Consider the following 16,245-nt stretch of genomic DNA (forward strand, 5'->3'; position numbering starts at 1 on the left):
TCGAACACCCTTCAGCATATAATCAACTGGCTAGTGCCTAGCTCATCACTTCGGACGTCTGACTTCTGGATCTCTCTTGTTTCCTTGCTTGGGCGGATAGGAAGCGCTTTCGTAGTATAGCGATCAATGCCAGCCACCGCCGCGAATTTTCACGGCATTGTGGAGTATTCGGGAGGAAGAAGTCGATCTGGGCTTAGACCGGTTTCGGTGACCTTAAAGATATCGGCTTTGTGATAGGCCTCGTGGGCTTCAAGCTCACTGTAAGCAGTGTCTCGATTCGAGTCAAAGAAGGTATATGTCGGATTGAGAGTCTGGTGACAAGGGGCGGCTTCGAGAGATGATCTCACTCTTTGCGTACGAATTTTATCTCTCCTGTGACGCGCAATGCTCGAAGTGGTCACTACCCAGTGTTCTGGCCGTTCTACACCAACGACTTTGCTCGCGTGAAGCGTCCATAAAAATTTTGTCCGTAGGGTTCCACGGAGGGAGACCTTGGAGCCGCGTGTTGAGGAAGTAGCTCACATCACCGTCGAAGCTCAGGTTGGGAACCTCTACGGAAGTAGCGTCTGCAGCACACAGCCAATGATGATTCACCGCTCCCTTCGAGCCTCCCGCGGTTCAATATGTTGGAAATTTATGAAGGATGAAGGATTGATTGATTAGGTAGCTATGAGAGTGCTGAGTGGGCTACTTATATCCCTATTTGCCACAGGTGCTGCAGCAAATCTCAACACAATGTCACCTGGTTGGTCTGCTTTCTCGAAACAGACAGTGGATTTTTGGTGAAAATTAGATGATATTCTAGTTCTTATAAAAGAAAATAATAGTTTCCAACAAATGGTTTTTGGCGTGCTCGCGATTCAATTCAGATGCATTGCTGGCCTCCGCATAAGCATGAACTATAAGACAGATTCCTTTGCTGCGATCGGCGCAGGTACCAAGGATGGAAGGAGGGGATAAGGATGCGGAATGTGAGACGCGTTAAGCCTGCAGTCGAGATTTCGTAAAACGCTTTACATTCGAACATCCTCACCGTCGAGCCCGAAGTTTAGGGCATTGACTGAGTTGAGCAGAGCTCTATCCTTTCGGTCGTCACTTTCGTCATCACCATTCCATTCCACTTTTCTGTCCACGTTATACTCATATAACGCGTTGAAATCCTCCTGCAGGCGGCCAACAAGGATCCTATCCAACCACAGGCCCGGCCGCCCTCTCCGTATCGGCCATGTGTGGTACTCCTTCTCGTAAAACTGCCGCAGAATTTTTCGAAACCGAACAGATGCCGCTCGAACAGTCGGCGACATGTCTTCCTGGGAAAAATGGGCGTCATTGAAGTAGAACGTGGATAAGTGATCTTCAGCTTCATGGATGCGTGCTTGAAGCTCGAGATGCGCTCGATCCAGATGCGCTGTTGTTGGTAGGCTGATATCAGCACTTTCTTGCAGATGACTGAGTTCCTCGTACATGCCAACGCTGTGCACGAAATTGTTTGAGTCAGCTTTTCTCGTCTACTACAAGATAAAAGGTTGAAGAAAGTGTTGCTCTCGAACTATTTCTGGCAAGTTTCGCAGTCTAGCGCAGTAATGGCGAGACCGACTTTGTAATGTGAACAACCAAAGCAGAAAAAACGACTCGGAGATACACTTACGCCTCGCGGCATCCGTTGTTCCATCTCACATCTTCACTCCAAGGCAGAAGACCTGCCGCAGCCCGAGGCTCATTCGGTACGTTCACAAGACGAACCATATTCAGGTACGATTGTAGTGCAACCGCACAATCAATACTTGGTGACAAACACTCCTTCAGACGCTCGTACAGATCAACGAGTACCTGGTAGAGTGTGATCCCCACCAACGGTTTTCGAATCAGAAAGGCTAGAAAATATCTAGTCGTAACGTGGTAGCGCATAACGTCAACTTTTGATCCTCCAGAATGGGCATCCATATACAGCTTGTACTGCACTCCTGGGGTGTGATTCTCTTTGGAGCCTTCGGTTTGGACCGTCCCTCTATCCAGCATGCCAATCAGGGTTGCCGACTTTGTGTCTTCCATCAGACTTGAACATATTCAAAAAGAAGGGCCTCCATATCCACGACCAAAAAATATCAGTGTATCCCCGCATTCATCCCAGAGCTCAGGGTCTCGTGACGAGTCAGCCACATCCCCACGACATCAAACACAAATTCGACCATACGCTGAAAATCGATGTAGAAGCCAGCGGAGCTGACATCAAGCACTACTGCTCTCGTACGATCCGGGAGAGCGAAAGTGCCCCAGAGTTAAAGAATGACTAGTTGATGCAGCAAGTAATGGCAAATATAGCAAGCAGGGCTCATGGGGTGTAAGCGACGGCATTCTCCAGGCTGTTCGCCTGATCCGCCGCTCGCGAGCCCGTTGCCCGCTGCCTGGGCTATCTGAAGCATGATAGGTTCCTACTGCCGGTCCTCCAGATACGGACTATACTGGAAGCCATGACCAAGCCAGAGATCAAAGCGTCGTTGAGCGACTTATCAGCCAATCTTGCCAAGCTTATGAGAACAAAATCCGAAGGATCGACAACGACCCCCAGAATCGTCGGCAAGTTGCTAGTCAAGCCTTGATGTGGGTGTCGCACACACGTCGGCCTCTCCAAGTCGACAAACTGTGTCACGCACTGGCTACGAAACTTGGTGACACGGTGCTTGACCAAGACAGCCTTCTATCGCCACGATCTACAATCGAGAGCTGTTCTGGATTGATCGTCCTAGACGCTGACAGTTCGACATTCAGACTTGTTCACTACACCTTATAGGATTAATTGCAATCTTGGCGACCTCAGTTGTTCGTGGAGAAGGAAAAACTCATGACTCAAGTCCTCATCACGTATCTTTGCATTGACGAGCCATCGGAGCATGGTGTTTCAGGCCTCGATCAATGGCTACTCGTATGCTCCCCATTTCTAGGATACACTGTGGGAATTGGGATCACCATGCAAAGTTTCGCAGCCTAGCGAAATTAAGGAGCTTGCCTTAGCGTTTCTCAAAAACGCACCCAAGACAGATGTCAACATCGTCGTTGTGCAGCCAGCAAGAGAATGGCGAGCGTAGTGAGCCAGTGCCTAGACCGTAGAGTAGACATCGCTGCACGAACCCTAAACGGCAAACAGCGCTCCACAATAGTTGCAAGAGCGGGAACTTAGGGACTGTGCGGATGCTCCTGGACGCAGGGGCGAATACAGAGACCCAGGACAATTGGTGCCAGCGACCACTCCATACCGCCGCTGCTGGAGGCTTCCAATATCTTGCGGAGCTTCTGATGGCCAGCAATGCTGATTCAGAAGCCAGGAACAAACATTTCTGTACACTGCAAGCATGTGATGCCGTGGCTGCCAAACACCCTCTTGTTGAGTACTTGCGACAAACAATTCATGACCCTTACTTGATTTGTAAGACTTGAAATGAAGGTGGAAGGATTGAGATACTGCAGACGGCTGTCGCTGGCGCAGAACGGATTGGAATATCAGGTTCTCATGTGGTGCTCTTATCTAGTATGAGCGTGACCAAATTGATGATGTTGTACGTAAGATTGGCTGGTAACGGTGCGTCAAAACAGGGAAACGTGGAATGAATTAATATTATGCATCTTTTGAACTAACACTACTGCAGAATGTTATCTGTTCGAAGATCCGAACATCTTCTATGTCACGGCAGTAATGCAGAACCCTTGGATAGAGCCCAGCTTAGTGTCCTTACCAGAAGAAGAACCCCTCAGGGATTTGGCCCTAGGAGCACAACCAAAGACAACCCAAGTTGAGAGCAGAGGGTCTGGGTCCTACCAGGCGCGCAACATGGAGATATGGGCACATGTTAACAAGTGTGGGGATCAAGGTCGGAAAGCCATACCCTACTATTCCGCCCCGAACTCTGCCACCCTCCGAGAACCAGATGGAGGATTTTGCTTGTTTACAACTCAAGTTCAACAAGTGTAGAACGAAGGCTTTGCCTCCTTGAACTTTCGAGTCAAGATGCGGTCCACAGCCTCGCGTGTGGCGACTTCGGTAGGCTCCAAGCCAAAGCCACACGAAAGCTCCCATAGCGAAGTCAGCGATTTCGCAGCATCTTTTATCAAAAAGTCCGCAAATCGCAAGCGCGCAGATTGGTAGTAGAGAGCGTGGCCGATATTTCGGGTGTTGATGCGCATTGCGCTCGCCGCAGCGATGTTCGCACTCAAACCCGGGGCTCGCAAATGTACCCGGAGTTCGCATACGTTGAAGATAAATAGAAGAACATCCCTTAGAATACCTCCTTGAATGGGGGGTAGACTTGGATAATTGCGAGTAGTGCCTTTCTAGAGTCAAAACTTCCATTTAGCAGGACACTATGTCAAACCTCACGACCTCCACTAGCGGCAATCAGACCCTCATCTTGGATCCCAACCTATGCACACTGCAGACGTGTGATTTGTCTTTAGCAAGTTTCTCCTACATCCCGAATCTTGCTGCAAATGCTCTATACTTAGCGATCTTTGCCATTTTATGCTTCGTGCAGCTCGGACTTGGTATTCGTTATCAGGTATGGGGCTTCATGGGTGCCATGCTTTTGGGCTTGGTATGCACATTAGCCTTTTCAACACAGCCGAAGAAGATAGCTGATTGGTCGACAAGGCACTCGAAGTCATTGGATATGTGGGACGCGTCCTCGTTCATGTCAATCCCTTCGACAACAACGCCTTCCTCATCTACCTCATCTGCGTAACTATAGCACCGGCTCTTCTGACAGCCGCCATCTACCTCTGCTTGGCACGCATAGTGACTGTTTATGGCGCTCATCTCTCATGGATTAGACCTCGGACGTATACCCTCATCTTCTGCAGTTGTGATCTTCTCAGTCTTGTACTGCAAGGCTTAGGGGGTGGCATCGCAGCAACCGCTAATTCGACTTCGGGGAAGAATCTCGGCAAGAATATCATGGTTGCTGGTCTCGTTTTCCAGGTGGCCTCATTGCTACTCTTCGCAGCCTGTTGCGGGGAGTTTGCGTGGAGGTTGAGAAAGAATAAGGCAGCCCGCAATCCGAAATTCACAAGCCTCGTTGAATCACGCTTGTTCAAGTATTTTTTATGTGGTATGGAGCATTCCGTGGCTCTTCCCAAGATACAGGAGACTAATAAGCACAGGCCTCGGTCTCGCTGTCCTTACCATCTTCATCCGAAGCGTCTTTCGAGTCGCAGAACTCAGCGGCGGGTTCAACGGCAAATTGTTCAACGAGGAGATTCCATTCATGATTCTCGAGGGTCCTATGGTCATTATCGCATGCACAGCAGTGTCTGCTTTTCATCCTGGGCTTGCCTTCCAGGGTTCCTGGCATGAGGCCGACTTCATCTTCTGGACGAAATGTACAATTAGAACCCGGAAAAGGCCAGCGGCGGAGGACAAGCCTAACCCAGCATTAAGTGACGAAGAGTCTGGGATGCATACTGGTGTAGCAGAAGTCGCAGGGTTGCCAGCGCGAAAGTGATCCCATCTTGAATGCAAATTGATGGCACTGTGGGGATTGTTTCCTAGCCTTTTGGGTCCGTTTTTTCATTCATTGTTACAGCATGAAGCCATATCCTAACTCGCCGTCAGCCACCATGTCTTCGTGACAGTGATGAGGGTAAAGAAGCCCCAAAGTACTTGACCTGGAACAAGGCTCCGACCACTTCCAGTAAAAATGGGAAAGTGCACTATTCGCTGCAAAAAACTCTTCCAATACTAATTAAGTGAATACGTATTTTATATCCTTAGGGTTACTTGTAAGGTTATCCTAACTTTTTTAATCGTAAGATTTATATAATTTTAGAAAATTTAAATATATTAAGATAAGTTATTAATATTATTTAAAATATTATTCGTATATATTTAATAATATTCGCTATCTAGTAATATATAATCTTAAATTTAATAAATTCGAGAGTAAATTTTAAGAGATACTCTTTCGAAAACTTACTTTAAACTTATTCTCGTCTTATTACGCGACGTAGAGCTATAGAAGTTAAGTAGATTTTATTATATTAATATATAACGTTCCTACCCTTGACACACCACTCAGCCCTATGGCTAGCGGGCCTTGGCAGGAGGTATCTCCTACTATATCATGCCTCCTTCCTAGGTACATACATAGTTCGGTAGTCTTATTATCCTTAATCTACCTCACCCATACTGATATCGCATCTATGCTAGTTCTAACATTATAATAAGGCTCCTTTGTACCCCTCGGCGAAGAGAAATATAATCGAATATACTCCATTCGAATTAGCGGATGAATTCAAAGAAATACGCTGATAGGGGCTTTATTAAGACGCCTTAAATGAATAAGATATCGTATTTCTAAGAAAGTCTATTATATGGGTAACTCGATTTTAAAGAGCCTAACGAAATAGCGGAACGGCCTCGTTAGAATAGTGGGCGAGGGATAAATAAGACACTGAGACTATTTGTACGACTAGCGAATTAATAGTAGAAAGAAATCGTCATAAACCTCACATACAGTGAGCCTACTACAATGATAGCAAACGTTCGATCTCTTTATTAAGTATATCAATAATATACTTATAGTAAGCCTGCTACAATGGCGACGGGAACAGACCCGACAACACGATTACGATCCGACCTCTTCACTGAGCATATCGACAACACATATAGTGAGCCTGCTACCAAATGGCATTCAACACATTCAATTCTTTCCCTACCTACCTATTAAACCTACGAATCAATAAAGACAAAGGATGGAATGGAGGATAGACTTGATGGTAAGAGTATAGGAGATATAAGGGCAAATCTACAGTAAAGCTCCCAGGCTAGGCTGCCAATAGGTGTTGGAGGATAATTGGAAACCTTGCTTTCTCCCTGGCTCAAGAATAAAATCACTTCTGTGCCAAGCCTCGCTGTGAGACCATTCTGGGAAACTCTTATCTTATTAGGAAGTAACTAAGGATTTAGTAGGTCTTGGCCAGAAACATCAAATTTTCTCTGATTTTCTCCATTTCTCTCTGTCTCTATCCCTACTATAACATATCTCAATCAATTTTAGATTTTGGCCTCGCATCCTCTGCAGCTCGACGTACTGCAAATCGGCATCAAAAGAATCATCAAAAACAAAATACCGAGCGCGCTCTCTCACAGTTACACTCTCAAAATTAATTACGATCTCAGAGAAAAGCTCAAAGTCGATAGCAACGTCGATTACCTTCGTGCGATATCGCATTACAATCTCAACCTCAGCCTACGACACCTCAAAATCTTCCCCAAACTACTCTCGAAGGCATCAATTCTATACGTATTATCGAGACGCAAATAGATATCTTCAAGCCCGGTACTCCAGACCCCGATATCAAACGCCCTATATTCGATGTTTACAATATACATCTACGGAAAAATTAAGGTCTCGACGCTCTGAAATACGTTTACGGAAAAGCTAAAATAAGTCGTTTTCATCTTTAATAAGAGATTGTCGAGAATTTATATGATAATCTCGTATATTAAATACGTCTTCAAGAAGAGCGATTCTTATAAGGGTCTATTAGTACCGAATTACAAGACGCCTTAGATTACGTATTTTACGTTGTGAAAGCTAAGTGCATAACGGCCGATCAGCCTCAAATTAAGAATAAACTTAAGACTTTATTATGTACGGCGATTCGGCGTAGAGATCTTAAGGCTATTCATAAGCAACTTCGGTTTATAATTGATGATCGTTGTAAGAAATTTCTTTAGAGGGATTATTGAAAAGCTTGCTTTCTTATTACTTAAGACTGAAATCACAAAATATTCGACAACCATGAATTTAAAGTTGATTAATCAGATCTTTAGATTCCGTGATTTTGAAGCTAAAACTCACCTTATTTCTTTATTTCTAAGCTAAAAGCGGGTGTATACGAGTACGTCCAAAAGAGGAAGCTGGAAAAAAACTTCAAAATCCTCAAATCTATCTTTTTTAATTTCTTTTCTTTTATTAAAAATATGATAATAAACTAAGTACGTAGAGTTATAGAACTAACTATACGCTTTCAGATAACGTAGCGTAGACGAAATTTGATAAAGTATTCGTCTATCGAGCTTGCGAGAAGAGCCTCTCCGGCAGGAGCCCTCGGAGAGCCCTCGAAGAGCCCCCGGAGGGTCAGGGGGGTTTTAGGGGGTCTCCCCCTAAGTATATCAAATAAATTACAACGTCTCTCTCGATTCTCAGTGAAATATAACGTCTCTCTCGATTCTCAGAGTTAGATCCCTTAAAATCCCTTAAACCCTTCGGAGCTCTTTAAGGGCTCTCCGAGAGCTTCTATCGAGGGGCTATCAAAGCAAGCTTAAAATCAATCAAATATCACTAAAATAATTAAATTTCGAGCTTGCTTTAACAGCCCCTCGACAGAAGCTCTCGGAGAGCCCTTAAAGAGCCCCCGAAGGGTCCGAGGGGTTTTAGGGGATCTCCCTGAGAATCAAAAATAGTTAAAAACCAGTACTTGGCAAGCTTTTCACTACTGGGAAGGACACGCCCCAGCACATATTATACATGCGTTGGATTTTCTTTAATTCTATGAGGTAAGAAGACTAGATAAGAAGACTGGATAAGGAGAAGGAGTTGAAGAATCTTACTGGCACGCAGGTAAGATATGACTAATATCTCCAGGATCTCTAAAGAACAATGTGGGTATGGCAGGCATGGATGGTATAGTCAAGACCAGCATGCGATCCGGCAAAACCTCGGATATGGTGTTTTTGAACGAATTGAAACTATTCGATGTTCGACTGCTACCGCTATACCTCGGCAAATCTTCTCTAGTCAAGGCCTGTAGGGACTATGGATGTTTAAAGACACAGGGCAAGCAATGGGCGTGCATCTCCGGTCTACCAGCCATAGGGGCTATGGCTCTTTGAGAGGGGGGTAGTGTTACGAGCGTACCCTTGACACACCACTCAGCCCTATGGCTAGCGGGCCTTGGCGGAGGCATCTCCTACTATATCATGCCTCCTTCCTAGGTACATACATAGTTCGATAGCCTTATTATCCTTGATCTACCTCACCCATACTAATATCGCATCTATGCTGATTCTAACACTTAATATAATTACGATTTATAAGATTCTTAAAGATTTAAAAATTCTAATCTATATTCTATTACTTTAATTTTTAAATTTTTTATATTATTATAAATTTAAAGATCTATAAATTAAATTTATTAGAAGTGATTAATTTTAAAATCTAAATTTAAGATTAGATTTAACTCTCGAAGAGTAAAAATAATTTAATATAAGACTTCTTTAAATTTATAAGATTAAGTTTTAATACTCTTACGTTATAAGAAAGCTTAAAATATCGAGCGAACTTTAATAAGAAATAGTTAAATTTCTTATCTATGAATAATTATAAGATTAAATTTTTAAATTTTTAAATTACTAAAACGCGTAATCTACTCTCTATAATTTAAAAGAAAAATTAAATTTTTTAATAGAAGATAGTAAAGTTATTAAAGAATTAAAAGTAGAAAAAGAGATTTTAATAATTACGAGCGTTAATTTATTTACCCGCGATATCTAATTAAAAAGCGTAAATTTATTAAATTTATAATTAAATATATATATAAATTAAAGACTTTCTAATTTAACTTTATTTTATTCTTTTATATATATTAATAAAATAAAGCTAAGTTAAAAATCTTAAACTTATATATATAATTAATTATAAAGTTAAACTCGCTGTACTTTTTAATTAAATATCGCGAGTAAATAAATTAACGTTCGTAATTTTTAAAACTATTTTCTATGAAACTACTTTAATAATAAAATTACTATTCTCTATTAAATCTTTTTTATTTTTTTCTAATTATAAAGCGTAATTTACGTATTTTAATAATTTAAAATATATAAAATTAAATCTTATAATTATCTAAAGTTAAGAAATATAAATATAAATTATTAAAGTTTTCTTAATAGCTTTAATTAAGAAAATAGATATATATTATTTAAAATTTAAAATAATCTTTTTATTTTCTATTAAAATATAAGATAGTAAGATTTCTTTCTAATAAAACTACGTAATAGCTAGATAATTACGAGGTTTAGAGACGTAGTTACGAGAGTAAATAGATAGATTACTAAATAAACTAATAATTAAAGAAAGAAGAAGAGAAAAAGAAAACTCGCGAGTATTTAAGACTTTTATTAAGTATATTAAATACTCGCTCTAGCTACGTAGCTTATAGTCTAATAAGTAATATAAGCGAGATCTATTAATTCGCTCTAAGTACTTTTACTCTTATATAAAATCTTTTTTTTATTAAATTATAGAGCGTAAATTACGTATTTTAATAATTTATAATAATAGAATTTAATCTTATAATTATTTAAAGATAAGAAATTTAAATATCGCTTATTAAAAATTTATCTATTACTTTCTATAAGTTTTATTTATAAACTTAAACTTATTAGTATATATAATAGAATAAGATAAAATTACGTTAAAAAATCTTAAATTTATATATATAGCTAATTATAAATTTAGAATTACTACGCTTTTTAATTAGATATCGCGAATAAATAAATTAACGTTCGTAATTATTAAAATCTCTTTTTCTACTTTTAATCTTTTAAATTATAATTTTATAACGAACGACGACTAATACTACGATCTACGATAAAATTAAAAAAAAAATCTCTTTCTATTTTTTTCTTCGCGATTTCTAGTAACTCTCTTTAAAATATTCTTTTTAGAATATTCTTAACTCTTCGAAAGATATTTTTTAAGATATTCTTTAAGAGATACTCTTCGAAATACTCTCTCGAATACTCTTTCGAATATACTTTCGATTACTCTTTCGATTACTCTTTTAAATATTCTCTCGAATATTTATAACGAATAATAATTAATACTATAATCGAATATTTTATTAAAAAAAATAAAAAAAAATTCTATGAAATTTTTCGTGGAAATTTCCACGAATTCTTTAAAGAAAACTTCTTTTTTATATTTCGAATATTTCTTCGAGTAATTTCTCGAGTAACTCTTTAAGAAACCTCTTAAGTAATTCTCTAAGTACTCTCTAAAGTACTTTTAAAAGTATATTCTTAAATAATTATTTAAATCCCTCTCGAATATTTCTCTAAAATCCTTTAAAGTATCTCTTTAAAATATTTCTTAAAGAAATCTCTTTAAATATTTTTTTAAAGTCGCGGAAAGAAAAAAAAATTAAAGAAAAAAAATTAGATTTAGTTTTATCGTAGTATCAACTCTTATTCGTCGTAAGTCTACGCTTCTCAAAAATTAAAATATCTTAAAAGTTAATCTTATAGTTCTTTAAGAATAAGAAATTTAAATATCGCTTATTAAAGATCGCTTATTAAATTTACTCGATAGCTTTAATTAAAAAAATAGATTATGAATTTAATTTATAAGTCTAAACTCGTATATAATAGTATAATAATTTTTTAACGATTGCGTTCGCTTTATATCGTTCTAATACTATATTAATATAGTATACGCGTTTACAGATACGCGCGTAAGGTAACGATCTATTACGGAGACTAGATTATAAATATAATCTAACATAATGGTGTGGGTAAGGGCGACGAGCCTATTCGCAAGTAAGCCTATTATTACTTTATTTGCCTTACTAGAATCAGATTCCCTTCTCTTGACGCCATTGGTAACGTCAAGCTCTTCATGTAGAGACTCTCAACGTGCTCTACCACCCCCGCCGTTGCCAAGAACACAGCGCCAAGGTTACACGTTACACAAAATGGACGCCTTTCTCCAACGTCTCTCCAGTCCCGCCGTCGCCATATCCATACTCCTCTTGGCCGTCTACTCCTTCTACAACCGCCTGACTGCGGTGTCGAATATACCAGCAACCTTACCATGGGTTGGGAAGAACCCAAGCAAGGTATTCGCCGATACCAGGGCCAATCTGGCAAGCTTCAGCAGCGTCAGGGAGTGGCTTGAGGTCGGATACAGTAAGGTACGATAGCCTCTAGATACACCAGGTCCATCTACTGTCTCGAGCTGACCGAGTTGCACAGTATGGCAAGAAGAACATGTCCTACATCCTCCCTGACATCTCCGGCAAACCTCAAGTCGTTCTCCCACGCTCGCAAATGCCGTGGCTTCTCGAACAACCAGACAACATCCTCAGTACCTCTGCATTCCACTACGACACTCTCGAAGGCGACTATGCCTTCACCACCCCTCAGATCCTCAAAGATCCATACCATGAACACGTTATCCATAAATACCTACCGCGGCGGATCGCTCCCTTGATTCCAGATATGTGGGAGGAAATACAGGTGGCAATGGATCAGACATGGGGCAAGGATACAAAGGCATGGAAAGAGATTGGGATTTGGGAGAACATGATGAGAATCATACCAAGTATCACGAACCGAATGATGCTTGGACTGCCAATCTGTCGGAACGAAGATTTTCTGAAGAACATGGGCAAGTTCGCTATGGATGTCATATCCTCCGCTTCAATCTATCTGCGGCTGACACCTCGCATCCTCAAACCCATCATCGGACCTCTAATAACCATACCAAATACCCGTCACTGGCGGAACACGACCAAATACACTCTGCCAATCATCAATGAGCGGCTAGCCAATTTCAAGAGGATGCAAGAGGATCCCAGCTTCCAATGGAACGAGCCAAACGATTACATAAGCTGGCACATCAATCTCGCCACGGCAGAAGGCCGCCACGATGAGCTAACACCAGATATGATCTCTCGACGTCTCATGCCGCTCAACTTCGCCGCCATCCATACCACTGCCCTTACCGTCACCAATACCATCTTCGACCTCCTTTCCTCGCCTTCCTCCTCAAACTGGCTAGAAGGCATACGCGAAGAGGCTGAAAGGGTATTGGCGGAAGAAGACGGACAGTGGACGAAAGCCGGACTGGGGCGGTGCCACCGGTCCGACTCCGCCATTCGGGAAAGCATGCGGGTCAGCAACTTCATGACAAGGAATGTCTTGCGGAAAGTGATGCCCGAGGAAGGCATTGAGAACAAAGCGGAAGGGTGGCGAGCTCCCCAAGGCCTGTTGATAGGGGTGGACATGCACAGCGTCCAGCATGACCCGGAGATCTACCCAGATCCCAACACCTATGACGCGTTCCGGTTCTCGAGGCCTCGAGAAGAAGCTGATGCATCAACAGTGCACAGCGAGGTCAACGGAATCAAGAACACTGGACTAATCACCACATCGGATATCTTCCTTCCGTTCTCGCATGGACGTCATGCATGTCCTGGAAGATTCTTTGTATCGCTAGAGATGAAGCTGCTGCTGGCGTACATGGTGATGAACTACGATGTTGAGCCTTTGAAGAGCCGACCACCCAACATTTGGTTTGGCCAGAGTTCGTTGCCACCAATGAAGGCCACGATCAAGGTGAGACGGAAGGAAGGAGCGACAAAGAAATGATTGATGATACCCATGCCTAAATGCATCTCGTGCTTTGGGCACCCGGAGCTGGTGTTTAGGGGTTGTCCTAGACACGTAGCCATTGAGGGATCTAGCCATGTTGCGGAGACATGAAGTGGGATAGTTTTCAAGCCAGCAAGCGGTATTGTTGTATAGCTTTCAACTCTTCAGACAGGAAGTGAAGCTTCTCATTTTATTCTACAACCTATGTCATGCTCTCACTCACTCTCAGCTCTTTCACATTGACGATTAGGCTAATAGAGGAGCGCGACCTATCGCCAACTTAGGCTCCTTACTTCTCGCCGTTATGTCTTTTCTCGAGAAGGCCTCTAATGACGACCACCATTTCCACAAGGATTCCGAGTTCCAAAAAAACTATACTTGACCAACCGCATTTTCCGTGTAAGAGAATGTAGCAGATATCATGCATGGAGAGGGTTTAAATTCATAACATGAGACGGCTTTCTTTCTTTTCGATTGCGCACATACTTGTGGTTATCGGCCAAAACAACTCGGCTTCTTCTCTATAAGAAGGGTTTTTCTTGCAGATGAAATAGCGAGTTTAGAATAAAATCTGTGAAAATGGCCACCTTTTGCTAGCATCACGCGTGGGTTATACCACCCTTACAGATTTGCCCTGCAAATAATTCAAGGTTTTCAGAAAAGTTCGGTGGAAAGCGTCACTGTTTTGGGGCAACTGTAGGACTGCCACGATTTCATCAAGGCCTTTTACCCTTCATGCATTATATATGCTACATTCTCTTATCTTTGGAAGACGTTTCACTGCTGAATCTTACTCAGTGCATGGCAATCGTAAGTCAAACAACGACAAACAAGTGAGCCGTTGAACGACTATACGATGGGTACATCAGGAAGCAACCTCTGGGTACGTGCAAGTCACACAGCATGGTCGATAGTCTCGGAACCCGAAAGGCAGGCACAAGCTCAGAGAAAGTGACGACTTGTTAACACTGGAACTTTTCCTATTCACAGAGATTATAGGTATCTCTCCGAAATTTATATCTGTTTGGAATATGGCGGACTCAGTACAACGGTCAGGCGAGGGGGAAGTTTTCCTGGTTGATGCTGCTCTTGTTGATGTTCCAGGGATTTCTACTGCGTGAACTGCCGAGTTTCCTGTCCTTGGCCAACCTGTACACTGTACACGGAACAGAGACTCTGTGAGCAAGAAACCTTCGCAAATTATTGTGGGTATGCATCAAACAGTGTTGCTGGCCTTCGGTAACCATATAACATGCAACGCTGGTAGCCGACGATATGGGACAAGTCAGGTATCCTCCAAGATGGAGAGCCGGAACATGCAAGCTGTCGAAGCCTACGCGCCAACGTGCAATCGAGGGAGGAGAGGAAGTCACGACGTTTTCTAACCGATATTGGGCAGCGATTCAACTCAGGTGGCTAGACTTTGCGTCTATTGAATTAACCTCAGTACTCTAGCTCAGAAGATTACACAGGATTCCCAAAGCTTATCGTCACTGCTTCTCGTTATCGTCTTTATCATACTCATCATCCTGTTCGCTATCTTCATCACTCATGTTCTCGTCTTTGTCGTCGGTCTTTCCGCCCTCATCACTGAAGTAGTCATCATCGGTATCTTCCCCTTCATCACTGCTATCGTCATTGTCAGCGAAGCCAATGTACAGTCGCTCAGCCCTTTCTTTGTCGCTCCTTTCTGCTGGAAAGAATTCGTACCGACATACAGGACAGGTGTTGTGAGCTTGTAGCCAAGCGGTGATGCATTTAGAGCCCACCGTGTGCTTGGGATTGCAGGGCAAGCGGATCTGCCTCTCCGCCGTCTCGGTTTCGGAAGACCTTGCGCCATACTCTTCTTTACAGATCAGACATTCCTGACCCTCTTCCACTTGCACGCTATTCTCCCTCCTCAAGAGTTGGGAGACGAATTGTTTTCTGTCCATGGTGGGTCAGGAAAGATCTGTCTCCGAGTCAGGCTTATGTTGTAGAGTGTGAGTCAAGTGCAGGGTCTTGGGAATAGAAAGATAGAAAGGAGGGTACCACCTATTCAATAGCAGCACTCCAGCATTCAATCACTCAACTTTAAATGTTCTTTGGGTTCAAACAATCGTATTGTCTTTCTCCCGGGACATCGTCTGTCATTGTTACATGTTGATGGGACAAGGCTTTGTGCAATTTGGATGTGGCGATATCATAGATGACAACCTCACGTTGTCGTCGATCTGAAGCCCATTTAGCCAAGAAGGCTGCTCGCAATATTGCTCGATTCCGGTTAAACCAATAGGAGTTGCAGTGACCTTAGAAAGGGATCATATCAGCGTGCCTGTCGGCCCACTGGACGACAGATAGTACTATGCCAAATAAACAAGCGTCACCGCAGCCATGGCAGCTGCTCGGAGTGATTGATTGACGGTGCTATAGTATGAGTGCATGCTAATCCAGTATCCCAAAAGGTCGGAGAACCGTCGTTAGAGTTTGGATAAATATCTAATATATGCTATCGCTTCCGATCCCCAGCTCATGGGTCATTTCGCAATAGTCTTCACAGGCAAACTTCCAGAGGAAGTGACACGTTCAGCAGCTTCTGGTAGCTTGGACATTTGGGCTCTTCGCTCGAAATGCATGCGAAATCTGTTAACTGAATCCCAAAATGTGAGTAGCCACGCCGCCTCAACCTGTCCGTTCGAGCGACATCAGCTGTGTTTCGTCAGATCATCCCACCACCACCACCATCGACTCTTACCAATACGAACTTCCCGTTGTTGACACGTATTATGTATATCCTCACGCCGCACAGCCTGGCCCCCACCTTTCCCTCCTTTCCCCTT

General features: G+C 42.4%; 3 protein-coding genes across 3 annotated transcripts; 1 reads left to right on the forward strand and 2 right to left on the reverse strand.

Moving 5' to 3' along the window:
- Positions 1–1,013: 1,013 nt before the first annotated feature.
- Positions 1,014–2,052, reverse strand: HO133_004911 (uncharacterized protein; the record flags this gene model as incomplete). Its single annotated transcript, XM_037295823.1, has 2 exons — positions 1,014–1,473; positions 1,649–2,052. 2 exons carry the CDS (start codon positions 2,050–2,052, stop codon positions 1,014–1,016), a joined length of 864 nt encoding a protein of 287 aa, XP_037148521.1.
- A 9,693-nt stretch (positions 2,053–11,745) lies between these two features.
- On the forward strand, positions 11,746–13,423 carry HO133_004912 (uncharacterized protein; the record flags this gene model as incomplete). Its single annotated transcript, XM_037295824.1, has 2 exons — positions 11,746–11,964; positions 12,026–13,423. The coding sequence occupies 2 exons, from the start codon at positions 11,746–11,748 to the stop codon at positions 13,421–13,423; spliced, it is 1,617 nt and encodes a 538-aa protein (XP_037148522.1).
- Positions 13,424–14,916: 1,493 nt separating this feature from the next.
- On the reverse strand, positions 14,917–15,360 carry HO133_004913 (uncharacterized protein; the record flags this gene model as incomplete). Its single annotated transcript, XM_037295825.1, has 1 exon — positions 14,917–15,360. One exon carries the CDS (start codon positions 15,358–15,360, stop codon positions 14,917–14,919), a length of 444 nt encoding a protein of 147 aa, XP_037148523.1.
- Positions 15,361–16,245: the final 885 nt, after the last annotated feature.

This window comes from Letharia lupina, assembly GCF_014066315.1.
Source record: "Letharia lupina isolate WasteWater1 chromosome Unknown contig_20, whole genome shotgun sequence".
NCBI lineage: Eukaryota > Fungi > Ascomycota > Lecanoromycetes > Lecanorales > Parmeliaceae > Letharia > Letharia lupina.